The sequence below is a fragment of the Nycticebus coucang genome, chromosome 18 (genome assembly GCF_027406575.1).
Source record: "Nycticebus coucang isolate mNycCou1 chromosome 18, mNycCou1.pri, whole genome shotgun sequence".
NCBI lineage: Eukaryota > Metazoa > Chordata > Mammalia > Primates > Lorisidae > Nycticebus > Nycticebus coucang.
The window spans coordinates 20,916,703-20,943,766 of NC_069797.1; the positions used below are offsets into that span (position 1 = coordinate 20,916,703).

Genomic DNA, 27,064 nt, shown 5'->3' on the forward strand with positions numbered 1-27,064 from the left:
TCACATGTACCCATTATCACTAGGCAGCCAGGCAACAGGCCATACCGGGTGTGGGGGATGTTGCTGTAACCAGTGGCCCAGGGGATGTTAAGGTGGACAGTGCATCTGCAGGACAGCCCCGCAGGGTGAACCATGCTGCAGTGGCTGCTGGGCACTGGGTATACTCCTTCCGGGGTTACTGCTCTGGTGAAGACTATGAGACACTGCTCAGATAGATGTGCACATTTTCAATGCAGTGTCATTGAGTTGGACAAAACTGCCCCCAGGGAGGCCCACCATTTGCGGACAGGCTCCTGAGGTCCCCTACATGTGGTATGGACACTCAACCATCCTCATGGACAACACAGTCTCCCTGTGGGGCGGGCAGAATGACACCAAAGGGGCCTGCAATGTGCTATATGTCTTTGATGTCAATTGTCCTCACAAATTGTCCATACCTCAAATGTCAGGAACAATTCCTGGGGCCTGGGATGAACATTCAACTTGTGTGCTGGGCAAGATCATGTACATTTTCTGGGGCTAGGAACAGCTGGCGGACTGCTTTTCCAATGACATTCACAAGTTGGATACCAGCACCATGACTTGGACCCTTATCTGTACAAAAGGCAACCCTGCATGCGGAGGGACTTCCACTCAGCCACAATGCTGGACAGTCACATATATGTCTTTGGGGGCCGTGCTGACTGCTTTGGGCCATTCCATTCTAACAATGAGATTTATTGCAACTGCATTTGCGTCTTTGACACCAGAACTGAGGCCTGGCTAGACTTTCCACCCACCCCAGTGCTGCCTGAGGGGGGTAGGAGCCACTCAGCCTTTGGCTACAGTGGGGAGCTGTACATCTTTGATGGCTATAATGCAATGGTGAACCGGCACTTCCATGACCTTTGGAAGTTTAACCCTGTGTCCTTCACTTGGAAAAAGATTGAACCGAAGGGAAAGGGACCATGTCCCTGCTGGCACCAGTGCTTCTGTATTGTTGGTGACAAGATTGTCCTCTTTTGAGGTACCAGTCCATCTCCTGAGGAAGGCCTGGGAGATGAGTTTGACCAAATAAATTATTCTGACTTACAAATTTTGGACTTAGCACTAGTCTGAAGACTCTGTGCAAATTGGCTGTGATTCAGTAGTCCTGTTTGCCCCATGACATCAGGTACATCAAACATGTCATTTAAGGAGCGGTTAGAATTGCAGAGCCAAGTGGGCACTAAGACCTACAAACAGTTGATAACTGCAAACAGCACTAAGAAACTGGTTTCTAGACCACCTGTCCAAAGTCCTGGTGTTGCAGATAAGCACAGGCCTTTGGAAATGTCAGCCAAGACATTTTTATGGCAGATTGTCCCCACCTGTAAAAAGATTGCCCGGGACCCCCAGTTTGATGATCTGTCAGAGTAATATAATCCTGAGGTGTTTGACAAAACAGACCAATTCTTGGATGACATCCGAGCCAAAGAAAGAGAGCTTGTGAAAAAGCAGTTGAAGAAGCACCATTCAGGAGAGCAGCACGAGAAGCTGCAGCAGATGCTTCAGAGAATGGAGCAGCAAGAAATGGCACAGCAGGAACGAAAGCAGCAGCAGGAGCTGCGCCTGGCCCTGAAGCATGATCGGTGGGCTCAGGCCCAAGAGGGCCATCGGCCATACTTCCTAAAGAAATGTGAGTGAGACGTAACTGTTGCAGGCCAGTTACTGGTACAGGAGTGTGGAGGCTATAGTGTCAAGCTGAGCAGCACCAGTTGGCCCTAGCTGAGAATTTCAAGGAGCTGAGATGCAGAAGGAAGCTGGAGAGCTTCTTGAGTCAAAAGAGGCACCAAAATGCAGGATGTAGGCAAGGACAAGAGACAGCTCCCTTTGAACAAAGAGTATTAAGGAACTGTTCTCTGCTCTTCCACTGCCTCAAAGAGACATGGATCTATGGGAACAGTCTTGGGCTTGGCCTGTTTTCCTGATTCCTTCCAGTTCAAGAGCAAGGATCACAGCTGCTTTTGAACTAAGTTGGTTCAGAGAAGGCTAGAGGGCTCTTGGACTGCCCAAGAGTAACTCAGGCCAGGCACAGTGGCTCATGCCTGTAATCCTAGCACTCTGGGAGGCCCAGGTGAGAGGATTGTAGCCTTCTGCCATGCCACATTGCCTCTGCTTGGATCTGGTTCATTATGTCCTTGTGACTTTCTTCTATCCTTGCCTTAAACTAATGATTCTGGTACAGAAGAAAAGGAGCCAGTGAGTCACCTTGAGGCCAGTGAAGGCCATGGAGACTTTTTGTGATTCCCAGGGCTGGGACTTATGCACTTCATAAACATTCTTTTTACACACACACACAAAAAAAAAAAAAGAAAAAGAAAAGAAAAGAAAATTCCAACTATCCAGAGCAAGCGCCACCCCCCAACTGTAATGCAAAAATGTGACATAATTCTACATGGCACATAAACCCTACAGGCCATCCCATATCCCACTCAACAAATTCTGCAGAGAATACATGCCCTTTGGGTGGGATGGGGAGAAAACTGTCCTATTTGACATTCTTCTGGGAAAAGATATGGAGATGCTGAGCCCAGCTGACTGAAACATTTATACATTTGTAGTATTTTATATTTTATTTATTTATTTATTTATTTTTTGAGACAGAGCCTCAAGTGTCACCCTGGGTAGAGTATCGTGACATCACAGCTCATAGCAACCTCAAACTCCTGTGCTCAAGCTATTCTTATGCCTCTGCCTCCCAGGTAGCTGAGCCCACAGGCGCCTGCCCCGATGCCTGGCCGTTATTATTGTTTGGCGGGGCCTGGGCTGGATTCGAACCCACCAGCTCAGGTGTATGTGGCTGGCGCCTTAGCCACTTGAGCCACAGGCACCAAGCCTGTTTTGTTTTTTTGTTTTTTGTTTGAGACAGAGTCTCACTTTGTTACCCTTGGTAGAGTGCCGGGGCATCTTAGCTCACAGCAACCTCAAACTCTTGGCCTCAAGTGATTCTCTTGCCTCAGCCTTCCAAGAAGCTGGGACTATAGGTGCCTGCCACAATGCCTGGCTATTTTTTAGAGATGAGGTCTCACTTTTGCTCAGACTGGTCTCCAACTCCTGAGGTCACGCAATCGGTCTGTGTCTGCCTTCCTGAGCGCTGGGATTCCAGCTGTGAGCCATCTCCCCAAAGCGTTGGCTGCATGTGGCAATATGCAAGCTTTCCAGAAGGTTCTATGCACTTAGAAGAAATCTCCATTCCTAACAGGAATGACAAGGCCCTGCATGATGTGGCCCTTGCTTGCTTCTTCAGTCCCATGGTTTGAAGTCCTTCCCCTTATGGTTTTGTTTTAGCCTCAATGTCTCTGCCCTCCCACTCCAGTTTCTTGAATATATCAAGCCTTCTTTGTCTCTGAGACTTACTCTAAGTTGTCCTTCCCTGTGCCTATTAGATGTCTGGCTTCTTCTGCTTTTCAATTAAAAGTCTTTTCATCAAAGAGACATTTTCTGACCCATTATCTAAACTAGTGCCTGCTCAGTTACTTTTTTAAACTTAATCTCATGATTTTATTGTCTTCATGATAAAAGATGTTTAGAACTGTATCATTTGGCCCTTCCTCTTCTTATCTCCTTCCCAGTTCAAAATGCTTGCATCTCTTAATAGCTAGCATTCTCTTAGATCTGCAGTTGGGCTCCACATACTCAAGCCTTAGCATGATCTTCTTTGTAGTTTTAGCCTTTTTCCAGAAAATCGTCTTAGTCTGCCCACCATAGCCACTCTGCTTCCTATCATAACGCTAATAAGCCGAGCTGTCACCTCCTCTCAAAGTCCTTGCTCCCACTTTATGGGGCTCGTGCCTGCCACACTGCTTACAGAAATTCCGGCGGGTTTTAGGAACGTTTACCATGTTTGCGCGAGCGCTATCAGCAACGAAAGTGCTCAGTATTTTCAATCATGACACTTTATTTCCTATGTAGTACATACCAAAATTTGTGATCATTTCATTTGTTGAATATTGTACCTCACGACATAATCACACACCATCCTCCAAGGGAAGAGATTCTCAACGTGGAGGGGGCAGGAAACACAGAGAATGGAGTAGCAAAAGCACAGGAAAGTCCACAGGCCCGCTGCACTGACCACAGTGAGTCACTCTGGGCAGTTCAACGGCTAGGTCTGTCAACTCAGCAAGAAGGAACCAGCCGTTCACGCTCACGCTCAGAATTCTGATTTCACTTTTAGTCAACTAGGAGCAGCTCAACCCCTAGGGTCCGAGCAGATTATACTGTTTCCATCCCAAGAACATTTCCAGGAACCCCAAATGTTGTTCCTATTTGGTGGGTTCGCTAAGCAGTAACTGTGGGAGGGACAATGATTGGGCGGAGAATCTGAGTCCTGCCCCCGCGGGACTCTGGTATTTTGGGACCTAGGACTTTAAGATCTGCCCCCTCACTGGTCTGAAAAGATGGGTCAATACGCCGAGCTGTCACCTCCTCTCGCTACCGGGCTGGATCTCACATGTGTTCGGCTGTTCAATAACAGCTCTTCTTCCGGGACTTCCTGGTGGCCAGGACCAATCAAAGTGTTCTTCCTGTCCTTATCATTGTCAGCCTGCTGCCAATCGGCTCGTCTCTACCAACGCCCCTTAAAGGTGCCGCCACTGCCCCCGGAGTACCCGCGATCCAATTCCTGGGTTCTGGCCCCCACCTGCAGTATGGAGTCGTCTCGGGGGCGGCCTCGGCCCGAGGTCAACCTTCTGGCTCCAGCCGAACAGCAGGCCGCGATCTTCGGCAGCGGACCAGGCCGAACGCCCTCTGAGCCTCCCTCAGGCCTCCAGGTGTCCAGGGAGGAAGAGGCCGAGAACGTTGGGGGCGCAAGCCGCCACCCCAGGGCGTCCTCGAAGACTTCGAGCTGCAGCGTCGTCCACCGGCAGGAACAGAACTCTCGGGAGGACAAGCCTGGGCCCCAAGGGACGCGGTCTGGGGCTGGGAGCCGCCGAGGGGCACCAAGTGCAGAGCACAACCCGCCCCTGTACTCCCGGCACAAGGACCCTGAACCGCCCGGGAACAAGCCTGCATCCGAGCGGGTCTGCCGTCTAGGGAGCCCGGGAAGCGGCGGGATGAATGTTGAGCAGAAGCAGGAAGAGGAAGACAATGATGAGGAGGCAGGCAGGGGTGGCCGCTCGTTCTCTAGTCGCCTTCAGGACAGCCGCAGCCTGGACGGGTTGAGTGGGGCGTGCGGTGGCGCCGGGTCCGCAGGGAATGCAGAGTCCGGAGCCGGCGGCGGACGCCGGGCCACCATCTCCAGCCCCCTGGAGCTCGAGGGCACAGTGAGTCGCCACGGAGACCTCACCCACTTTGTCGCCAACAACCTGCAACTTAAGATCCGTCTGAGCGGCGTCCCTCCGTCCCTGCCCCCTGCCCCTGTGCGGCCCAGCCCAACGCCTGCACTCACACCCACACCCACATCTACACCAGTCATCCCGCCCATCGACCCCGACGTGCTGCGGGATCTGGAGCGGCTGAGTCGGGAGCTGGGCGGCCGGGTGGACCGTCTACTTCGCGGGTTGGGCGGCGCGGTGCAGGAGCTGACAGCGCTAAGCGTGGGCTGCATTCAAACCTACCGCGACGCCGTGGACTCCTTAGGAGAAGCCGTGGACATGAGCATCAAGGGCATGTACACTCTGCTGGCGCGCTGCGAGGAGCTGGAGCGGGCTCTGCAGCCGGTTCAGGGACTGGCGCGCCAAATCCGGGATATCCGACGCACTCTGGAGGTGTTGGAGGCCCTATGCAAGTGACCAGGGTGGGCAGGAGATGTCAGGCCTGGCCAGGGCAGGGCCCAGTAGAGCCCTAAGGACTCTTTAAGGAGCCCTGGTGGGAACTGCTGGCTGAGGGAGGCCTATGTGTTGGAGGCTCTTCCAAATGCGTTTAGCTGGCAGATGCCCATCCGCTGGGCGCTAGTCAGGTGTATATCGGGAAGTCCTAAAGGCTCTCCTCGTGGGAAGGGGTGTTGCTGTTTCTATTCAGTTGGCCGTCTGCAGCTACCCTGTTTTTTCCAACTCTCCTCTTTAGCTAGAGCACCATCCCTGAGAACACAGAGGTTTAGGTCTTGGCTTGAAGGTGAGGAGATGATTCCCATATGTGATCAAGAGAAGGGAGCAGAGGAGGGCCCAGCCCCCACTGTCACCATCCTGACTCCAAAGGCCGTATCTCAGGTGCTAGGGGCTGGGGGAGTTTGAGTGGTCTTTGGCCATCACCATCCAGGCAAGGATGCACACCTGCAGATGGATACCCTCTTGCTTCTGCCCTCTGGCTTCTACCATACCACTTCCCCAACCAGGTGGAGCTGGGAGGCATGCATTGCTTGGTGGAGGGAGTGAGGTGGGAGGTGTCTCACTGCTCTCAGGGTTCACGTAGAATTGTTGCTGGTTTTGAAGCCCACCTGTTGTGGAGTGTTCTAATCAGTTTTGGCTTTCTGAGTTTTTGTGGAATTAAAGTGCTGCTGCTGCTAAGGCTGAGGCTGTGTCTGTGTGGGTCTGCAGTGATTCATGAGCCAAAAAAGGATCTATCTTTTGACCCCTGCTGGGAGTGGGGTGAGGGTCCCAGGCTTGATGGGGAAGGATATGGGAGTCCTGGTCTTAGGCAGTGGATCTGAGGGGAGATGTGACACAGATAATCATTCACAGGGGCTAAGAGATCCAGTTAAAGCAGAAACACATCCAGGTGATCTAGAAGAGGAAGGGAAGGGGTTGTCTTCTCAGGTCCTGATGGATAGGCAGGGGCTGGGTGGATTTGACATCTTGGCTCTGGAGGAAGACTGGGAACAACTTGTCAGCTCCATTCTTGACCATTTCGCACAGACTGCTGATCAGTCCCATGTGTAATATTTTTAAGAAAAACTTGACCCGGGTGGCGCCTGTGGCTCAGTCGGTAAGGCGCCGGCCCCATATACCGAGGGTGGCGGGGTCAAACCCGGCCCCCCAAACTGCAAAACCAAAAAATAGCCGGGCTTTGTGGCGGGCGTCTGTAGTCCCAGCTACTTGGGAGGCTGAGGCAAGAGAACGCTTAAGCCCAGGAGTTGGAGGTTGCTGTGAGCTGTGTGAGGCCACGGCACTCTACCGAGGGCCATAAAGTGAGACTCTGTCTCTACAAAAAAAAGAAAAAGAAAAACTTGACCCAAACCCTGGCACTCTGTTTACAATTCACATAGTAAATTCAGGAGCTGTTTATGTTATAGTCATAAAATTTAGAAACAGATCACAGAAAACTCTGGTTTCTCTACAGTTATCCTTCTCAAGACACTCTTAGTTTAGACTGAACTCCAACATGTTTCTCTAATGGGTAAGAAATGTTCCGGGGTGGGAAACGTTGCTTCTTGAGCTTTCCCTAGTTAAGTTTCTCTAATGTCTCAAAAACTAAGTAGAATCACTAAATTCCAAAATGCCACTCGTGGCCCGTACGGGGATCGAACCCGCGACCTTGGCGTTATTAGCACCACGCTCTAACCAACTGAGCTAACCGGCCAGCTGACGCTAGCAGGTTGATATAAAGCTATGTAAAGTTACATTATTGTTTAGCCTCAGGAGTTTATTTTGGGTAGGAGACAAAAAGGTAGAATACAAAAACTGACTAGAGAACTATTTAGGAAAGTGACGACCAGGTTGCGATACTGAAACAGACGATGCGACTTCGGTGCTTGGTTGCACATTGAGGCGCAAATTTGAGGTGTTCTTGAGAGCCACAAGACGTCAAGATGCCGGAGGGCACCTGGAGGATTCTGTGAGAATGGATTCATGGGAAATAATATAGGTCGGATGCAGCAAGGTTCTTTGGCTCTCCTTGCAGAGGATATGCAAAAGCAGTGAATGAACAGAGGCACCGCTGGGATTCGAACCCAGGATCTCCTGTTTACTAGACAGGCGCTTTAACCATCTAAGCCACGGCGCCCTCCGCGAAGGCATCGCTACCGGATTTCCCAGGCCAAGTCAGCTCCATGGCAGGTGAGCCATTATACAAGAACCCTTTAGGACTTGAGAGCATGCTGAATAAAGTAAAAGAGAGGATGAAAGACAACACTGGAAGAGCGAAAGAGCGTGAGGGAGACATGGCGACTGATCGGCACTGGGGCAGCCTGAGACTATAAAATTGAGAGAACAGAGTACAGAAACCACGTACCGACGAGGATGGGATTCGAACCCACGCGTGCAGAGCACAATGGATTAGCAGTCCATCGCCTTAACCACTCGGCCACCTCGTCTACAGGAAAAGAGCTCAGGCTGTCTTCCCTGGGAATTGAATTCTCACATCCTGCCTGTTGGGGCCGCTTCGGTTGTGAAGGAAGAGCATTCGCAGGAAGCCTGCCCAGCACTGCGTCTGTGGATTTGCAGAGCGGAGACTGAGCGACCTCCTCGCCTGTTTGCAGCGACCTGCCCCTCCTCCCTGTGGGCTGAGCGGTACGGAGCTCCGTTTGTCCGCAGGAGTCCCGATATCTGCCCAGAATTAAGTTGCCCGGATCCGCCGCAAAAGCCCCCTACGAAATTACTGGGATCCTCCGACCGGGCGGCCTCAGGACTTCGAGCCAGAAAGCCTTTCCCGCTCCTGAGACATACCGCTGCTTCTCTGACCCGAGCGCTGGGTTCGACCACAGTCGAAAATAAGAGGAATTAAATAAAAACAACTTAAGTCTTAGAAAAAAAAAACTGACCCCGACGTGATTTGAACACGCAACCTTCTGATCTGGAGTCAGACGCGCTACCGTTGCGCCACGAGGTCGGCCGGCCTTATAGCTGACCGGGTATCCTCTTGACCACTGTGCGGCCATGCAGCCGTGGTCCTGTAATCAAGACCTGGGAGGCTCGGTGCCTGTAGCTCAAGCAGCTAAAGGCGCCAGCCACATACACCAGAGCTGGTGAGTTCGAATCCAGCCCGGGCCTGCCAAACAGCATTGCCAACTACAACCAAAAAATAGCCGGTTGTTGTGGGAGCGCCTGTAGTCCCAGCTACTTGGGAGGCCAAGGCAAGAGAATCGCTTGAGCCCAGAAATTGGAGGTTGCTGTGAGCTGTGATGCCCCTGTACTCTACCCAGGGCGACAACATGAGGCTCTGTCTCAAAAAAAAAAAAAAAAGACCTGGGAGCCGAGGATTCTCCTGCCCTTCTCAACACGCGCAACTTCCTACCTCTTGACGAGTGGGGTGAATTAATAAAACTAGTAGCCCACTATCTTTGAGATTTAGCCTTAACTACTTAGCTGGGCTCCAAAGTCAGGCAAGGGAATGCTACTGTTAAGCATGTGTGCTCTGGAATCAGGTTGCTGATTCCAGGCTTTGCTACTTACCAGTTGTATAACTAGGCTAGTTTGTTGTCTTTGTTTTGTTTTCTCACTGTGTTGCCCAGGCTGGAGTGCAGTGGCTATTCAGAGAAGCAAGGATTGGGCGCCACAGACAGTAACTCTTGTCCTCCGGCAATCCATCCACGTATCTGTCTTGCCTCCCCATTAGCTGGGACTACAGGTGGCCACAGCTCAAGAATAAGAGAAATAAATGTGTTGTTTAAGCCACCCAGTATATGGTATTTGTTATGGCAGCCAAATCTAAGACACAATAAGTAATTAATAAAATGTTTACAAGTCGCCAGGGCACAGAGGCTGACTCCCGTAATTCTAGCACTCTGGGAGGCTTAGGCGGGTGGATTGCTTGCGCTCAGGAGTTGGGGACAATCTTGAGCAAGAATAAGACACTACACACACACACACACACACACACACGAAAAAAGAAAAGAAAGAAAACTTAGCCAGGGCGTCTGTAGTCCCAGCTACTCAGAAGGTTGAGGCAGGAGGATCCCTTGAACCCAGGAGTTGGAAGTTGCTGTGAGTTAGGCTGACACCACTGCACTCTATTCTGGGCAACATATTGAGACTCTGTCTCAAATAACAACAACAACAACAACAACAAATTATTGAGGACTAGTGAGAGATAAGAATGTGAAGGATAAGAGCTCAGATAATTTTTTTATTAAGAGCTCAGATTTTCAAGACCCATTACAGGCTCAGTGGCCTCAGACAGTTAATAAAGATATGGCTCTGTGTCTCAGCTTCTTTATTGAGTCTACCTCATAGAGGGTGAGGTTTAAAAGACAACACATTTGGCATTTCAGCAGCATTCATCACAGTTGATTACTCCTTCCTTCTTTTTTTTTTTTAATATTTTTTTTATAGAGACAGAGTCTCACTGTACTGCCCTCGGGTAGATGCCATGAGGTCACATGGCTCACAGCAACCTCTAACTCTTGGGCTTTCAAGATTCTCTTGCCTCAGCCTCCCGAGCAGCTGGAACTACAGGCGCCCGCCACCACTCCCGGCTATTTTTTTTGTTGTTCTTGCAGTTTGAACCCATCACCCTTGGTATATGGGGCCGACGCCCAACTCACTGAGCCACAGGCGCCGCCCTACTCCTTCCTTCTTAAGATATTTTCTTCACTTACTATCCTATTTTCTTGTCAGCTCACTGGGTGCTTTTTCATAGTGCCAGTCTCTGTTGGTGTTATTTAGTGTCCAGATAACGGGCTTTAGCTCCAGAGAAACGTTTAGAATCCCAATCTTTATCATGTATTAGTTGTTACACTGGCAATTTGCTTAACTTTTTCTGAGCCTTTTTAAATTATGTAACACGTAGGTTATTCCTACCCAGCTTGGTTTTCAGAGATGTCTTGAGGATTAAAGAGTTTTGGGGTTTTTTGTTTGTTTGTTTGGGGTGTTTTTTTTTTGCCCTGGATAGTGCCATAGCGTCATAGCTCACAGCAACCTCAAACTCCTGGGCTTAAGCCATTCTCTCTTGCCTCAGCCTCGCCAAGTAACTGGGACTACGGGGCGCCCACCGCAATGCCCAGCTATTTTTAAGAGAGGAGGGGTGTCGTTCTTGCTCAGGGTGGTCTCTAACTCGTGAGCTCAGGCAATCCACCCACCTTGGCCGCCTTGAGTGCTAGGATTATGAGCGTTAGCCCCCGCTGCCGGCTAATTAAAGATTTAGTTCAGCTTGCTCAGGAGGCTGAGATAGGAGGATCACTTAACCTCATGAGTTTCAGACCAGCGTGGGCAAAAAGGCAAGACTTCCTCTCATTAAAAAATTCTTTTTAGGGCAGTGCCTGTGGCTCAGTGGATAGGGCAGCGGCCCCGTTGCCTAGGCTGATCTCAGTGCTAGGATAACAGGTGCGAGCCTCCCATCTGGCCTGAACAACAAACCTGGCCCCAGCAACAAAAGAAAATAGTCTGGAGTTGTGGCAGGCACCTGTAGCCCCAGCTACTCAGGAGGCTGAGGAATCACCTAAGCCCAGCAGTTGGAGGTTGCTGTGAGCTGTGACGCTACAGAACTCTACTGAGAGCAATGAAGTGAGAGACTCTGTCTCTGAAAAAAAAAACCAACCTTCTTTTCAGCTATAACATGCTACAAAACTATTATCAAACATGTGTAAGGGTGTGTGTGTTATTATTTTTAATGAGAGGATAAGCCAAAACTGATTAAATGGTTTACCTGGAGTGGAAGGAGGAGGGATAGAAATGGAGGCCTGACTTCTCTGAACATATTTTATTTTATAGATTTCTACTTTGGGACTCTGTAAATGTTTAACACAATTTTTAAAAGTAAAATTTTAAATTCAAAAGAAATCCATATATTGGCTTGGCGCCTGTGGCTCAAGCCGCTAAGGCGCCAGCCACATACACCTGAGCTGGTGGGTTGGAATCCAGCCCAGGGCCGGCCAAACAACAATGATGGCTGCAACCAAAAAATAACCAGGCGTTGTGGCGGACACCTGTAGTCCCAGCTACTTGGGAGGTGGAGGCAGGAGAATCGCTTGAAGCCAGGAGTTGGAGGTTGCTGTGAGCTGTGATGCCAGAGCACTCTACCCAGGGTGACAGCTTGAGGCTCTGTCTCCAAAAAAATAAAAATATATAAATATATATTTAAAAAAAATCCATATAGGGGCAGTGCCTATGGCTCAGTGAGTAGGGCACCGACCCACCTTTGAACCCCCAAGGGTGGTGGGTTCAAACCCGGCCCTGGCCAAACTGCAACAAAAAATAGCTGGGCGTTGTGGTGAGTGCCTGTAGTCCCAGCTACTCAGGAGGCTGAGGCAGGAGGATCCCCTAAGCCCAGGAGCTGGAGGTTGCTGTGAGCTGTGACACCACAGCACTCTACCAAGGGTAACAAAGTGAGACTCTGTCTCAAAAAAAAAGAAAGAAAGAAAAGAAAATCCATATAAACTCTAGGATCATTTTGTTGATATGTACCAAATAGTTTGTTAGGATTTTGATTGTGACTTCATTAAGATCATATTGGGAAAATCTGACATCTTAGCAATATTGAGTTTTCCAATCCATAAACATGGAATGTCTCCCCATGTATTTATTTAGATCTTCTTTGATTTCTTCATCAGTGTAGTTCTCTGTGTACGGATCCTGTACACATTTTGTTAGATTTATGCCTAAGTGGTTATTTTCTTTTCTTCAGGTTCAAGCGATCCTCTTGAGTCTGGCTAATTTTTTCCTTTTTTAAATATCTATGTCGCGTAGGCTAATCTCAGTGCTAGGATAACAGGTGTGAGCCTCCCATCTGGCCTGAAGTAACTTTAAGACACAGTACCCAGACCTATCTTTACAAAAAAAATTAAAAAATCAGCTGGGTGCAAGCCTTTAGTCCCAGCTACTCAGGAAGATGAGGTGGGAGAATTGGTGGAATCCAGGAGTTGAGGTTACAGTAAGCTATAATGGAGTTGTTGCACTCTAGCCTGGTCTCGAAAACAAAATGGAAAACCCTAGTAATTGTTTTGATTGTACATCCCTATTGAAATATGTACTATGAATAAAACAAAAATAAAAATAACTACAAAGAGGTGCATCTTGCAAGGGTACATGTGAAACTTACTAAATGTAGAATATAAATGTCTTAACACAATAACTAAGAAAATGCCAGGAAGGCTATGTTAACCAGTTTGATGAAAATATTTCAAATTGTACATAAAACCAATGCATGGTATCCCATGATCACATTAATGTACACAGCTGTGATTTAGTAAAAAAATAAAATAAAATAACTATGAAGATAAGTTAAATTTTTATTCAAACAAGGTAAGTAGTTAAACCACCCCCCCCACCCGAGTCTTACTCTGTTACCCTAGGCTAGAGTGCTTTGGCCAGCCTAGCTCACAGCAACTTCAAACTCCTGAGTTCAAGTGATCCTCTTGCCTCAGCTTCCCAAGTAACTATAAGTACAGACCCCCACCAAAACACCCAGCTAGTTTTTTTATTTTTAGTAGAAAGACATCTAGCTCTTGCTCAGTCTGGTCTGAACTCCTGAGCTCAAGAGATAATCCTACCTTGGCCACTTTAAATGCTAGGATTACAGGAATAAGCCACTGTGCCTGGCCTAGGAATTGGTTTTTAAATGAGGGAGGTTCAACAACATTCCTTTATTTTCTATTCAAATAACATTGGATGATAACCAAATACTATTCACACTGGTTTCTCAGCTCTGGTGTGTAGAGTAAGCTTTTTTTTACACAGAGTCTCACTCTGTCACCCTAAGTAGAGTGCTGTACCATCATAGCTCACAGCAACTTCAAACTCTTGGGCTTGAGGAATCCTCTTTCCTTAGCCTCCAGAGTAGCTGGGACTACAGGTGCCCACCACTATGCTGGCTAGTTTTACAATTTTTAGTAGAGAAAGGGTCTCACTCTTGCTTAGGCTGGTATTGAACTCCTGAGCTCAAATGATCCTCCTGCCTGGCTTCCCAGAGTGCTAAGATTACAGGCATGAGCCATTGAGCGTGGCCAAAGTTTCTCTTCTTAACTGTTGGATCCTTTCAAAGTTCTGAAAATATCCTCAAATCACCCCCCCATCTCAGGAGAGACAAGCAAAACCGTGAAGTACAGTGGACACCACTGCTTTTCTCCTTTGAAATAGCATTCATTAGGCCAGGTGTGGTGGCTCACACCTTTAATGCTAACACTCTGGGAGACCCATGTGGGTGGATTGCCTGAATTCATGAGTTTGAGACCAGCCTGAACTAGAGCAAGACCCCTGTCTCTAAAAAAAAAAAAAAGAGTAGTCTCAGCTACTTGAGAGGCTGAGGCAAGAGAATCACTTGAGCCTAAGAGTTTGAGGTTGCTGTGAGCTGTTACACTATGGCATTCTACCAGGGATGACAAAGTGAGGCTGTGTCTCAAAATAAAAAGAAAAAAAAGGAAGTAGCCTTCATTGTCATTTGACTCCTAAAATGAGTGTTAGTAATGACAGCTAATTTACAATGAGAGGTGAGTTTCCGGTGTTGCCCAACACAGAACTTTACAAGCATACAAACATTCTTGAGACCTAGACAAGATGAGAAGACTCATGTTTTTCTCCCTCTGCCTATAACTTACATGCATTTTTTCCTGGCAATAGAAAACCCAGACCTTCAGAGCTTAGCTCCCCTAGTGACAGTGCATCAAGTCTGACTGTTCACAGATGAAAGAAGTTGCGTCATAGGACAAAAGTGAGGAATGTCCAGAACCCGTTTTTGCAAGATTTTCCAAGGTCCCAAATAGAATAAAGGTAGTCAGCCATGTGAAAATCTGGGGAGAGGGCATTCCAAGTAAAAGAAAGAACAACTGTAAAGGTGATGGGAATGAACCCAGTGTTATTTGTTGAGTAGTACGGAAGCCCAAATTTCTGAAGTTTAGTGATGGAAAAGGGAGAAAAGATCACAGAAAGATTGAACAGGTGGCCAAGGGCCAAATCATGTCAGGCCATGAGGAGGGACGTGGTCAGATTTTAGAATTTGACTCTGGTGCAGCCTGGAGGATGGATTTTAAGCAGTTCTTAAGCAGAAAGGCTAATGGGGAAGCCATAAAGTTTTCCAGAGGGATAGGAAAGGGCTTGGACCAGGGTAAAGCGAAGAAGGTAGGACAAAGTAGAGGGTATCAGGAGTTATGTAGAAAATAAACAAGGTCTAGACATGGGGCTGTGGGTGGATGGGGAAAATCAAGGGTCAAAGATGACTCAGATTTGGGTCTCTGATAGTTGGAAGTCTGGGACACTCTGCTTACAAAAACTGGGTAGTCACATTTCATGTTATGAATAAACAGTGAGCTGAGTGTCTTGTCATTTTCTTCGACCTTGGTTCACAGAAGCCAGCTCTATGGAGGAGAAACTATTTCTAGCCTGCTCACAAAACTGTTTTTTAGAGCCAGCCAATGGCCACACAAGGTTCTACTGGTCACTAGGTGTCCTTCCCCAGGTAGCCACTCACTCCAGGGCTATGATGATACCATTGCTCTGTAGCCAGTGTGACAATGTAAGATTCCATCTCCAAAAGAGATAGTTTTATAGGAAAATGTTATTATATAGTTTCAATATGTAGTTCTTGGGTTTTTTTTTTTTTTTTTTTTGCAGTATTTAGCTGGGGCTGGGTTTGAACCCGCCCTTTCCAGCATATGGGGCAGAACCCTACTCCTTTGAGCCACAGGCGCCACCCTCAGTGATTTTTTTTTAATTATTTATTTATTTATTATTATTTTTTTTTTTGTAGAAACAGAGTGGCGGGCGCCTGTAGTCCCAGCTACTTGGGAGGCAGAGGCAAGAGAATCGCTTGAACTCAAGAGTTGGAGGTTGCTGTGAGCTGTGATGCCACGCACTCTACCGAGGGCGACAGCTAGAGGCTCTGTCTCTAAAGAAAGAAAGGATTCAAAAATAATGCAAAGAATTCCACTGTGCCTTCACCTCATGCTTGCCTCATCATTTTTCTATACATAAACAAATACATTTTTAAAAAACTATTTAAAACTATTTAACAGTAAGTTGCATACACAATGCCCCTTTACTCCTAAGTACTTCAGTGTGTATTTTATAACTAAGATACTCTTTTTTTTTTTTTTTTTTGTAGACAGAGTCTCACTTTATGGCCCTTGGCAGAGTGCCGTGGCCTCACACAGCTCACAGCAACCTCCAACTCCTGGGCTTAAGCGATTCTCTTGCCTCAGCCTCCCGAGTAGCTGGGACTACAGGCGCCCGCCACAACGCGCGGCTATTACTAAGATATTCTCTTATACAAGAATCTCTTACGCATTCTCTTACATAATTATCAAAAATCAGTAAATTAACCTTGATACAATGTGTTTTTTGTTGTTGTTGTTGTTTGTTTGAGAGAGTCTTACTTTGTCGCCCTTAGTAGACTGTACCAGCATCATAGCTCACAGCAACCTCAAATTCTTGGGCTCAAGTGATCACGTTGCCTCAGCCTCCCAAGTACAGGCACCTGCCACAATGCCTGGTTATTTATTTGCAGTTTTTGGCTGAGCTGGGTTTGAACCCCCCACCTCCAGCATATGGGGCTGGCGCCCTACTCTGTTGAGCCACAGGAGCCACCCTATTTTCTTTCTTTCTTTCTTTTTTTTTTTTTTTAAGAGAGGGAGGTCTCTCTCTTGCTCAGGCTGGTCTGGACATCTGAGTTCACCTGAGCTCAGGCACTCCAACCACCTTGGTGTCCCAGAGTGCTAGAATTACAGTCAGTTAGCCATCTTTCCTGGCCCCTGATAGGGGTCCTCAAACTTTTTTTTTTTTTTTTTGGCCGGGGCTGGGTTTGAACCCGCCACCTCCGGCATGTGGGACCGGCGCCCTACCCGCTGAGCCACAGGCGCCGCCCTGGGGTCCTCAAACTTTTTAAACAGGGGGCCCTCCTCAGACTGTTGGAGGGCCGGACTATAGTTTTAAAAAAAAAACTATATCGCATTAATGTACACAGCTGTGATTTAATAATAAAATTTAAAAAAATAAAAAATAAACTATGAACAAATTCCTATGCACATTGCACGTATCTTATTTTGAAGTAAAAAAACCAAACGGGAACAAATATAATCACACTGCCGCATGTGGCCCACGGGCCATAGTTTAAGAACCCCTGATTGCCAAGTGTTCCACTGTCTTCCTTTGTAATAAAAGGAAAAAGTCTTTTTCCTGTCTAGGATCCCACCTTAAATTTCTCATGCCAAATCTGTCACCTCTCTTTGTCTCCATTCATTTGGAAAAGCCCTAGTCTAGTGTCTACTTTGAGCTCTGAATTTTTTTCACTCATTGGTTTACTAAAAAAAAATCGTTTATTATTTTTAGGGCCTGGAAGAGAAAAATGCGTTCCCTCTCATTTTTAGCCAAATTTTCTAAAACCAAGTTTAAGAACAAATGATCCACTTTCAAAGAGCCTTTCCTATATCATATTACTCTAGTTTCGCCCTTTATAATTATTTATAGTACCTATTGCCTTCAGATTTGTTATTTGTTGACATGTTTGTTGATTTCCCTGACTACAATATAAACTCAAAGGGAGGGACTTTTGTCTTGTTCATCAATGTACTCCTAGTGCCCAGCAGTGTCTGGCACTTACTAGATGACCAATAAATACATAAATATTTGCTGAATGAGGAATGCCTCTTGGACTTGTAGTAGTGGGGAAGAGAGAGATTGTTTTTGTGGGAAACAAGCCAGGAGGTCTTTTTAAGGATCCACATTGAGGCTCAAAGATCAGTGATGTCACTTATGTAAGAGATACTTGGATTGTGTAGCTGGGTAATGTCGGAGGCCCAGAACCTCAAAGAAATGATGAAATTGAAAGTTGAGTCAGTGTCCCAGCCAACTCTAAGCCTCCCAAAGATGCAAAGGACCGTTCTAGTCCCTTCCTCCACTCCCCATCTTTCCAGCCCCAGCGTTCCACTCTGCTCCCGAAACAAGCCTTTCATCCACATCCTATCATACACGTCCTAATTCAAGGACGCTGGCCGTTTTGTGCACTCTGCAAATCCTCACCAAACTGAGCAAAGTTTCTGGGGGAGTGGAAATCAGTCTTCCTCAAGGGAGGTTCAGGCCTGGGGCTCTCAGATAATCAAGGAGTTCGTAAAAATATGTGAATGCCGGATAATCTGGGACCCCCACTTTTCAACATTCTGTTCCCTTGTTTCTCTGACCCAAAGCAGTGGGAAGCTTAAAAGGATGCGAAGGAAGTGGTGGGGGCAAGAGTCCGTCTCTTGGGCGTGGCGGTGACTGCGCCCTCGCATGATCAACTCCTACGCGGAGGTTCACCCTGGGCAGTAGCGTGGAGTGGATGCAGCGCAGCTGCCCGTGTGGGCACCGGAGCAGAAGGGGGTCTCCCCGGTCTAGGTGGGTTTCCGCTTTCTGGCCCTGTGTGGGCACACAGGACAATGCCGGATGGCGGCACACTGCATGCTCTCAGGTGCAGACCACTCGGGTGCGCGCGGAAAGTTAGCTGTCGGGTCAGCCCAGAGTCCACGACAGCAGGAGATACTCCCACCGATGCTCTCCTGGAGGTCTGCGGCGGCGCGAGAATTTACTGCTCTCGCGAGATTTTTGGGATCCGGGCGCCACGCGGCGCATGTAGTTCCCAAGGCAACTGGGCGGTGCCTGAGCAAGCGGGAAGGAGGTGTTGGTCGAGATTTTGTCTGCTTGCCCGGGAGGCTTCTGGAGTGGTGGTCTGTGAGGTTCCAACCTCAGAGAGAGATAACGGCCTCCCCTCTGGGCGGTGCCTTTGTCCCCGAGGGCCATGGGCCGGATCTCCGGGCTAGTGCCCTCTCGGTTCCTGACGCTCCTGGCGCATCTAGTGGTCGTCATCACCTTATTCTGGTCCCGGGTAAGACCCGCGGCTGCCCTCTTTCCGCCCCCATTCCCAACTCGGAGTGGTTCCAGCCCAGTCGTGCTCCTTCCTCGAGGTTCTTACCCACTTGAGTCCTCCATTCCCACGCTCCTAGGCCTGCTCTGCAGCCCGCCTTTTTTTCACTTCTCTTCTTTGCCCTGATCCCAGGAAAGCAACATCTTGGCCTGCCTGCCACTCAGGTTCACCTCCGAGGAGTATGAGAAGCAGGATATTCAGTGAGCTCTTGGGACAGGGTGGTCAGAACGAAGAGGTGGTGGGAGTGGAGGGGTCTGAGAAAAAGTCCAAAAGGCCTTACCCAGTCCCCTTCCTCTCTGCAGGCTGGTGGTAGCGCTCTCTATCACCCTGGGCCTCTTTGCAGTGGAGCTGGCCGGTTTCCTCTCAGGAGTCTCCATGTTCAACAGCACCCAGAGCCTCATCTGTATCCTTTCTGTTTGGCCACTTTTCCCACACGACTTCATTTCCATCACGACTCCCTACACCAGGTAAATAGGCCTTCCAGGCACAATAGTCATTTGCCCTACCCAGCAAAGAGTCTCTCCAGTTGAAAGATCTTAGGCATTGTGAGAGATTTAATACACTATTAAACCCTGCCAGGCACCAGGCACTGGAGATCCCAAAATGAGAGTAAAACACAGTTTTCTACCTTAAGGAGGCAGACACACAGACATACATTTGTAATTCAGTGTGATAAGCACTATGCTATAGGAGTGTGTAAAGATACAAAACACTATAGGAACTCAGACAAGACAAAGAAAATGAGACACTCGGATCAGGGAAGACTCTTGACTCTTGAGTTGTGGACTAGGAGCACCAAGGCACTAGAGGCTAATTCCAGCAGAGAGTATCAACTCACTGTCAGCATTCCTGTGTGGCCTGGTAGCCTACTCCTACCCCACCTGAAAGGTCCAAGTTCACCTTTACAAATGGGATGGGCTTAGCTAGAGGTCCTATCTGGGCAGGCTCAGCTCTGGCTTCTTCTCAACTGGCTGTCCTAAAACTAAGAAGGCAGGGCTGCTGCCTCTAGCCTTTACAGCATGTCCAGGAATCAAGAGATGAACATGATGGCTGATGCCAGCCCCATCTCACCACTGTCCTTTTCTGGCTTATCACTACCTGTCCATCCAAAGAGCTTTCCTTGACTCTGGTGCCCTCCCAAGCCATTGGGGCTCACTGTAGTGCATCTGTGGCCCTATCTTTTTTCATATTCGAGCGTTGGGAGTGCAGCACGTACTGGTACATTTTTGCTTTCTGCAGGTGTGGTAGCACCCAATAATTGGGGATGAGGGTGGAAGGTTCCCCCTACCTCTGAAGATTCCCCCACCCAGCCCTTTCCTGTATAAGATCTACTTACCCTGTAGTCTTTTGAAGTTTCATAACCGCCACCTCCCCCCCACCCCCAATTCCATTTCCCCTACACTTTGGGGTGGGGATTCTGGTTTGGAGAACTGGTTGTTTACATTGGAAGGGGCCCTGAACCCACTATCTGCCTTCCTCAGCGCCCTCCCAACTGTCACTGAAATGGCATTATTCGTCGCTGTTTTTGGACTGAAAAAGAAACCTTTCTGATCACCTCATGGAGAACGGAAAGCTAAAGGCTAGAGGGGCAAAGGCTGCTTACCATTCCCGGAAGAAGACTTCGGTCCCAGTCCCTCAAACTGCTAGGAGGTGGAGGACGTTAGCGATGGAAAAATTGTCTACCAAGCCTGGGATTATCAGCGTTTTATTTAGTATTTTGTAATAAAATATATTTATAGTAAGATCAAGACCTATGCAATTTTCACGGGTCAATTAGTTTGGCCAAACTACTGGAGAAAAAAAGGAGTTTTCCAGTCTTGCAGACCGTTAAGATAGGAGGTATCGCTTCTATTTTGATTATTACGGTAGATGCGGTGTCTAGTGGCAGGGAGTGGGCGGAGACATGTAAATAGTGGCAGCTCTCGGTAGAGTTTTCAGCTGCTAAGAGAGCGGAGCATTCTGGGAGGAATTGTTTATCCCTTTTTAGCAGCCGAATGAAGAAAAAGATTATTTTGAAGATTTTCCAAAATGTACATCAATAGAATTAGAAAGCTCCTAAGTTGTTGGGGTTCCTCAGCCTAACGCGTTGTTCGCTCACCGTAATTTATAGTGGAATCTTTTTCACTGAGTAGGAGTGTCTTGGATGTTATTATTATCGTCAGGTGGGATAATCCTTACCTGTTTCTCCTAATGGAGAACAGATTTGAAAATGATGATTAGAGCTTGCATGATACGTGATTATACGTTTCTGCGTAACCAGGACTTGCAACACCCTGGTTGCTCTTATCTGATTCTTCCTGACGATCACTCTTTTGTAGTTCACTGACTTACATATAAAGTATTTTTTTGAGATCTGTACTGTGTGGCAAGATTGGCGTTGTTCTTTCTCTGGGTGTTTGTATTTTATTGTTTTTCTGCTTTGTGGATGTTATTTTGTTCTTGACTTTGTATTTATTGTTGGTGTTAAATTAGGTTTTTCAGGTATAGGAGTTTCATTGACCAGGTTAGGCTATCCTGATTCTACGCCTTTTCCTTACTTGGTAGGAATTCTTTCCATTATATTTTTCCACTGGGAAACAGTGTACAGACAGATGGTTCTCCTCTGCAGTGACGAACCATCTTTAACTAGGATGCACAAGCAATATTTGTTCGATATTTCAACTACTATTACAACTGTTGTGTTTATCCCTTCACTAAATTATTTGAGATATTAAGCACTTTATTATAAAATGGGTTTATGTGATAGATGATTTTGCCCAGTGTAGGCTAATAGGCTAATGTAAGTGTTCTGAGGACGTTTAAGGTAGGCCAGGCTAAAAATGCTTTTCCCTTTTTCTATTTTTTTTAAGACAGGGTCTTGTTCTGTCACCCAAACCGGAGGGCAGTGGATCCCTCACAGCTCATCACGGCGTGGAACCACTGGATTCAAGTAGTCTTCCCACCTCAACCTCCCCACTATACCTGGCTAATTTTTCTGGGATTTGTAGAGTGGTCTCTTAGTGTTGCTCAGGCTGACCTTGGGTTCCCATCCTCCAGCATTCTTCTCCTCTCCCCTTTACCCAACCCCCACCCCCAAGTGCTGGGATTACAGGCGTGAGCCACTGTGCTGCTGTAGTTAAAGTATTTTCAACTTCTTATGGGTTTATTGGAATGTAACCCCATCATAAATCACGTATCTATATTTCTAGATACCATAATTTAGTTATTTGCTGTATTATATTTGTTATTTAAAAATTTGAACAAGCAGGGCAGCACCTGTGGCTCAAGGACTAGGGTGCCGGTCCCATATGCCGGAGGTGGCGGGTTCAAACCTAGCCCTGGCCAAAAACCACAAAAAAAAAAAAAATTTTTGAACAAGCAAAGAATCATCTTTGTATCTTGGATTTTCTATAAAATGATCATTTGTGTCAATCATAGGTGGTGTTGTAAATGTTCTATTGTTAAACCATATCACAGTGACAAGAAGGGCCACCTGCTCATATTACACAAACATACAAATTATAAGAATGTAAAGTTCGGGCGGCGCCTGTGGCTCAGTCGGTAAGGCATCGGCCCCATATACCGAGGGTGGCGGGTTCAAAAGTTGGTAAGGTGTCGGCCCCATATACCGAGGGTGGCGGGTTCAAACCCAGCCCCAGCCAAACTGCAACCAAAAAATAGCCAGGCGTTGTGGCGGGCGCCTGTAGTCCCAGCTACTCGGGAGGCTGAGGCAAGAGAATCGCTTAAGCCCAGGAGTTGGAGGTTGCTGTGAGCTGTGTGAGGCCACGGCACTCTACCGAGGGCCATAAAGTGAGACTCTGTCTCTACAAAAAAAAAAAAAAAGAATGTAAAGTTCTATCGTATTACAGGATGAATATTTTCAGGTTTGTTGTATATTGGGAAGAGTCTCTGTACAGTTTACAGCCCTGGATGGTGGAGCCCAGGCCATTCCAAATAAGCAAAAAGCATCCAATGAGATGCTTTTTTTTTTTGAGACAGAGTCTCACTATGTCGTCCTGGGTAGAGTGCCATGGAGTCACAGGTCACAGCAACTTCCAACTCTTGGGCTTAAGAGATTCTCTTGCCTCAGCCTCCCAAGTAGCTGGGACTATAGGTGCCCACCACAATGCCAGGCTACTAATGAGATGCTTTCTAATGATCCCTTTCAGCTGATGCCTCACATACATAATGTTTTCCTCTGTTGCCTTTCATGGCAGGCCTTCATCCTTAGCATTCAGTCAGTGAATACTTATTTATAAACATTTACTATATGCAAACACACTATAATAGGTACGGAAAGAAGAGATGTGAATATGACCCATATCAGGTTTGGCCATCACAGATTTTTTTTTTTTTTAAAGAGATAGAGTCTCACTTTGTCACCCTCAGTAGAGTGCTGTGGCATCACAGCTCACAGCAACCTCCAAGTCCTGGGTTTAAGCGATTCTCTTGCGTCAGCCTCCCAAGTAGCTGGGACTATAGGCGCCTGTCACAACGCCTAGCTATTTTTCAGATTCTTTTTTTTTGAGACAGAGCCTCAAGCTGTCACCCTGGATAGAGTGTCGTGGCATCACAGCTCACAGCAACCTCTAGCTCCTGGGCTCAAGCGATTCTCCTGCTTCCATCTCCCAGGTAGCTGGGACTACGGGCGCCGAGCACAATGCCCAGCTATTTTTTGGTTGCAGCCATCATTGTTGTTTGGTGGGCCCAGGTTGAATTTGAACCCGCCAGCTCAGATGTATGTGGCTGGCACCTTAGCCGCTTGAGCCACAAGTGCTGAACCCATCACAAATTCTTAAAAGAAACAATTTCCAGTACTCCCAGGGTAATTTGATAGCAAATTGTGGTAAGTGCTACAAAGGAGACATATGGATGGATACTCTGTAGTAGGGATTAATTTACCTGAAGTGGAAGGAGGAGTGTTGCTTCTACAAAAGCAGTTTGAGTCGGGTCCTAGAGTGTGGCTGGAGTAGAAAAGTAGGATTGCAGAGTGTGGAGGAGGTGAAAAGGATGGGCCATACTGGCCATGACTAGTGGCTTGATCAGGAAGACCACATCACATTACAGTCAGCCTTTCATGTGGACCCTGTGCAGTGTTTCTACCCACTCAGGAAAGGTTTTTCAGGAACTTTTGTGAGCCAGTTGTTAAACATAGCTATTATTAAAATTAAATTATGTAAACTTACAATCAAGTAAGTTATGTATATAATCAAACAAAATAAATAACAATACAAAAAATAATATAAACCTTTTTTTTTTTGAGGCAGAGTCTCGCTATGTTGCCTCATGGTACAGTGCTGTGGGGTCACAGCTCACAGTAACCTTCAACTGTTGGGCTTAAGTGATTCTCTTTCCTCAGCCTCCCAAGTAGCTGGGACTACAGGCGCCCGCCACAACGCCTAGCTATTTTTTGGTTGTACTTGTAGTTGTTTGGCAGGCCCCGTTCAAACCTGCCAGTTCCACTGGTGCCCTAGCTGCTGAGCTACAGGTACCGAGACAAATAATACAAACTCTTTTTTTTTTTTGCAGTTGTTTTGGCCAGGGCTGGGTTTGAACCTGCCGCCTCCGGCATATGGGGCCAGCCCCCTACTCCTTTGAGCCACAGGCGCAGCCCCAAATAATACAAACTTTAAGACAGTACAGTATAATAACCGTTTACATAGTATTCAAATTGTATTAGGTATTATAAGTAATCTAGAGATGATTTAAAGTATGGGAAAATTGCATTGGCTATATGCAAATACCCTGCCATTTATATCAGTATTTTTATTTTTATTTTTTGAGACAGAGTCTCACTTTGTCACCCATGGTAGAGTGCCGTGGTGTGGCGTCATAGTTCACAGCAACCTTAGACTCTTGGGCTCAAGCAATCCTCTTGCCTTAGCCTCCTGAGTAGCTGGAACTGTAGGCACTCACAGTTATTTTTTAGAGATGGGGTCTCACTCTTGCTCAGGTTGGTTTTAAATTTCTGAGCTCACTCAGTTTACCCTTGTTGGCTTCCCACAGTGCTAGGATTACAGGCGTGAGCCACCATTCCCAGCCTTATGTTAGGAGCTTGAGCATCAATGGATTTGGGTATCCAAAGGGTTCCCTGAGGATACTGAAGGATAACTGTGTTATTATCTCTTTCCAAGTTGTTTAGTGACAAGTTCGTGATTTGTAATAGGCATTGTTGGGAGTTTTTACAATACAGAAGTAGATAAGTGACATAAATCAGACTGTTGATTGTCTAGACTTAAGAAAATGATGGCAAAAATGTTAATGCAGATTAAATTTAAGAGCTATAATTGTTACATTGTGAAGATCACAAAAAAATTGAGAAAATATTCTCCCCAAATTTGAAAACTATTATCAGATTTGTCAGAGAAGTACCTCAGGTCATTGAAAAACCAGTGAAGCTCAATATATATTTTCATTGTTTCATTTTTGTCTTACTCATAAATGTCAACATAAATATCAACCAAGGACTGCTGCCTAGTGGCTCATGCCTGTAGTCCCAGCTACTTGGGATGTTGGGGGATGAGGAGAAATGTAAGATGGGGTGGGTTGGGGTGAGGAGGATCGCTCCCAGGGCTCCCAAGAGTCTGGGAGTTCAAGGCTGCAGCTACTATGATCATATCTGTGAATAAGCACTACACTCTAGCCTGGGGAAGATAACGAGACTACCTTGCTATTAGAATATTTTTATAGGCTTGGCACCTGTAGCTCAGCAGCTAGGGTGCCCGCCACATACACTGGAGCTGGCAAACAACAATGACAACTACAACAACAAAATAGCGGGGCGTTGTGGCAGGTGCCTGTGGTCCCAGCTACTTGGGAGGCTGAGGCAAGAGAATCGCTTAAGCCCAAGAGTTTGAGGTTACTGTGAGCTGTGACGCCACAGCACGGTACCCAGGGCAACAGCTTGAGACTCTGTCTCAAAACAAAATAAATAAATACAAAAAAGAATACATAGGGGCGGCGCCTGTGGCTCAGTGAGTAGGGCGCTGGCCCCATATGCCGAGGGTGGTGGGTTCAAACCCAGCCCCAGCCAAACAACAAGAAAAAATAGCCGGGCGTTGTGGCGGGTGCCTGTAGTCCCAGCTACTTGGGAGGCTGAGGCAAGAGAATCACATAAGCCCAAGAGCTGGAGGTTGCTGTGAGCAGTGTGACGCCACGGCACTCTACCGAGGGTGGTAAAGTGAGACTCTGTCTCTACAAAAAAAAAAAAAAAAAAAGAATACATAGTACATATATCAGTCAATGTTCATATTGGAACTACACTTGTATTAGGATACACCTTCATTTATGAAATCCTAGTCATAAAAGTAGAATTTATAATAAAAAACATTGTATATTTTATTATTTGTAAATTCTGTGCTACATGTACTTTATATCAGTAAAAGTTATAACTTATGTATATACATGAATACATACCTTTTTTTGGAGAGTTGGTTGTACTATTGGTAATTACTATTCTTCCATCCACCTCTTGCTATTGCCAGACTAGAGTCCATCTGCCTGTCACCCAAGCCAGTCAAGGGAGAAGTGAATGAGAGAACAACAACTTCACTTTATTTACAAAAAAGCCAGCAATTCTCAAGAGCTGTGAGGATATCTCCTCAAATAGCTGTTCTGCTCTTGTATTTTCCTTTGTTACTTTTTTTTTTTTTTTTTTTGAGACAGAGCCTCAAGCTGTTGCCCTGGGTAGAGTGCTGTGGCATCACAGCTCACAGCAAACTCCAACTCCCAGGCTCAAGCGATTCTCCTGCCTCTGCCTCCCAAGTAGCTGGGACCATAGGCGCCCACCACAACACCTGGCTATTTTTTTGGTTGCAGCCATCATTGTTGTTTGGCGGGCCCGGGCTGAATTCAAACTGGCCACCTCAGGTATATGTGGCTAGCATCTTAGCTGCTTTAGCCACAGGGGCCGAGCCTCCTTTGTTACTTTTATACTATCACAGTAAAAGTGAGTATGTTATTAATCATCATAGTATGCATTAAACAGATTCCCCTTCCTAGGTTACAAGGGTACAAAATATCATTCTATATTAAAGTGGTTATATCTTAAAGCATTCCTGCTCTAGCCTAAATTTATAGTCAGTACTTTACTAAGTGCACGAAGTACACTTGACCTTAATGAAGTGCCTTAACAGGCACCATGGTCTTTGGAGCATCTGATCTCTTAGCTTTATTTATGACAGAAGGCCTTGCAAGTGAATAAAAAATTCCAGGTGGTGGCACACAGGCTTGTCTGGCCCTGCCAGGGCCTGTCCAGCAACACCCTGTGAGTGATGGTTATTTAGGATAACAGTGGCTACCATCATTACCTTCAAGCACCAACTAGATGCTTCTGGTTTCCAATTTCAGCTCTCTTTTGTGTGCGTTAGCCAGGGCAAAGGAGGGAGCTCTGGAGCTTGACTGCCTATTGGGCTCCAGTTGTAGT

The 27,064-nt window shown here is 46.9% G+C and overlaps 3 protein-coding genes and 5 non-coding genes across 14 annotated transcripts; 4 read left to right on the forward strand and 4 right to left on the reverse strand.

Annotated features, from left to right (window-relative positions):
• The first annotated feature begins 100 nt into the window (after positions 1-100).
• On the forward strand, positions 101-3,167 carry RRP36 (ribosomal RNA processing 36). The gene is given in 1 exon segment (XM_053570601.1): positions 101-3,167. A coding segment is annotated over 1 exon segment (522 nt). The 5' UTR covers positions 101-1,143; the 3' UTR covers positions 1,666-3,167.
• A 756-nt stretch (positions 3,168-3,923) lies between these two features.
• On the forward strand, positions 3,924-6,464 carry BORCS6 (BLOC-1 related complex subunit 6). Its single transcript, XM_053570593.1, has one exon. It carries the CDS (start codon positions 4,422-4,424, stop codon positions 5,751-5,753), a length of 1,332 nt encoding a protein of 443 aa, XP_053426568.1. The 5' UTR covers positions 3,924-4,421; the 3' UTR covers positions 5,754-6,464.
• Positions 6,465-7,405: 941 nt separating this feature from the next.
• Positions 7,406-7,479, reverse strand: TRNAI-AAU (transfer RNA isoleucine (anticodon AAU)). The gene has a single exon. It is a non-coding gene; the product is annotated as a tRNA-Ile (tRNA).
• A 349-nt stretch (positions 7,480-7,828) lies between these two features.
• Positions 7,829-7,902, reverse strand: TRNAT-AGU (transfer RNA threonine (anticodon AGU)). Its single transcript has one exon. It is a non-coding gene; the product is annotated as a tRNA-Thr (tRNA).
• Positions 7,903-8,130: 228 nt separating this feature from the next.
• Positions 8,131-8,212, reverse strand: TRNAS-GCU (transfer RNA serine (anticodon GCU)). Its single transcript has one exon. It is a non-coding gene; the product is annotated as a tRNA-Ser (tRNA).
• A 443-nt stretch (positions 8,213-8,655) lies between these two features.
• On the reverse strand, positions 8,656-8,727 carry TRNAW-CCA (transfer RNA tryptophan (anticodon CCA)). The gene has a single exon. It is a non-coding gene; the product is annotated as a tRNA-Trp (tRNA).
• A 9,413-nt stretch (positions 8,728-18,140) lies between these two features.
• On the forward strand, positions 18,141-25,582 carry TMEM107 (transmembrane protein 107). 7 transcript variants are annotated; one of them, XR_008375672.1, is made up of 6 exons: positions 18,141-18,621; positions 18,793-18,860; positions 18,963-19,063; positions 19,803-19,899; positions 20,142-20,499; positions 21,510-21,635. XR_008375672.1 is itself a non-coding variant. In XM_053570602.1 (5 exons), the coding sequence occupies exons 1-5, from the start codon at positions 18,535-18,537 to the stop codon at positions 21,658-21,660; spliced, it is 504 nt and encodes a 167-aa protein (XP_053426577.1). In that variant the 5' UTR covers positions 18,141-18,534; the 3' UTR covers positions 21,661-25,582. The 7 variants fall into 7 exon arrangements, 6 of the variants coding, with proteins under 6 accessions (XP_053426577.1, XP_053426579.1, XP_053426580.1 ...); XM_053570602.1 differs by lacking the exon at positions 20,142-20,499 and having other exon boundaries at positions 21,510-25,582; XM_053570604.1 differs by having other exon boundaries at positions 20,142-21,651.
• LOC128571407 (U8 small nucleolar RNA) lies at positions 20,816-20,952 on the forward strand. The gene has a single exon (XR_008375825.1). It is a non-coding gene; the product is annotated as a U8 small nucleolar RNA (small nucleolar RNA).
• Positions 25,583-27,064: the final 1,482 nt, after the last annotated feature.

What these genes read in the sequence shown, in the direction of transcription:
- TMEM107 (XM_053570602.1), top strand. Translation starts at nt 18,535, where the DNA reads ATGGGCCGGATCTCCGGGCTAGTGCCCTCTCGGTTCCTGACGCTCCTG. An exon ending in TCACCTTATTCTGGTCCCGG is followed by an intron (nt 18,622 to 18,792) that starts GTAAGACCCGCG and finishes CCCTGATCCCAG; the next exon opens with GAAAGCAACATCTTGGCCTG. An exon ending in TACATTTTTGCTTTCTGCAG is followed by an intron (nt 19,900 to 21,509) that starts GTGTGGTAGCAC and finishes ATTTTTTTTAAG; the next exon opens with ACAGGGTCTTGTTCTGTCAC.
- BORCS6 (XM_053570593.1), top strand. Translation starts at nt 4,422, where the DNA reads ATGGGTCAATACGCCGAGCTGTCACCTCCTCTCGCTACCGGGCTGGAT.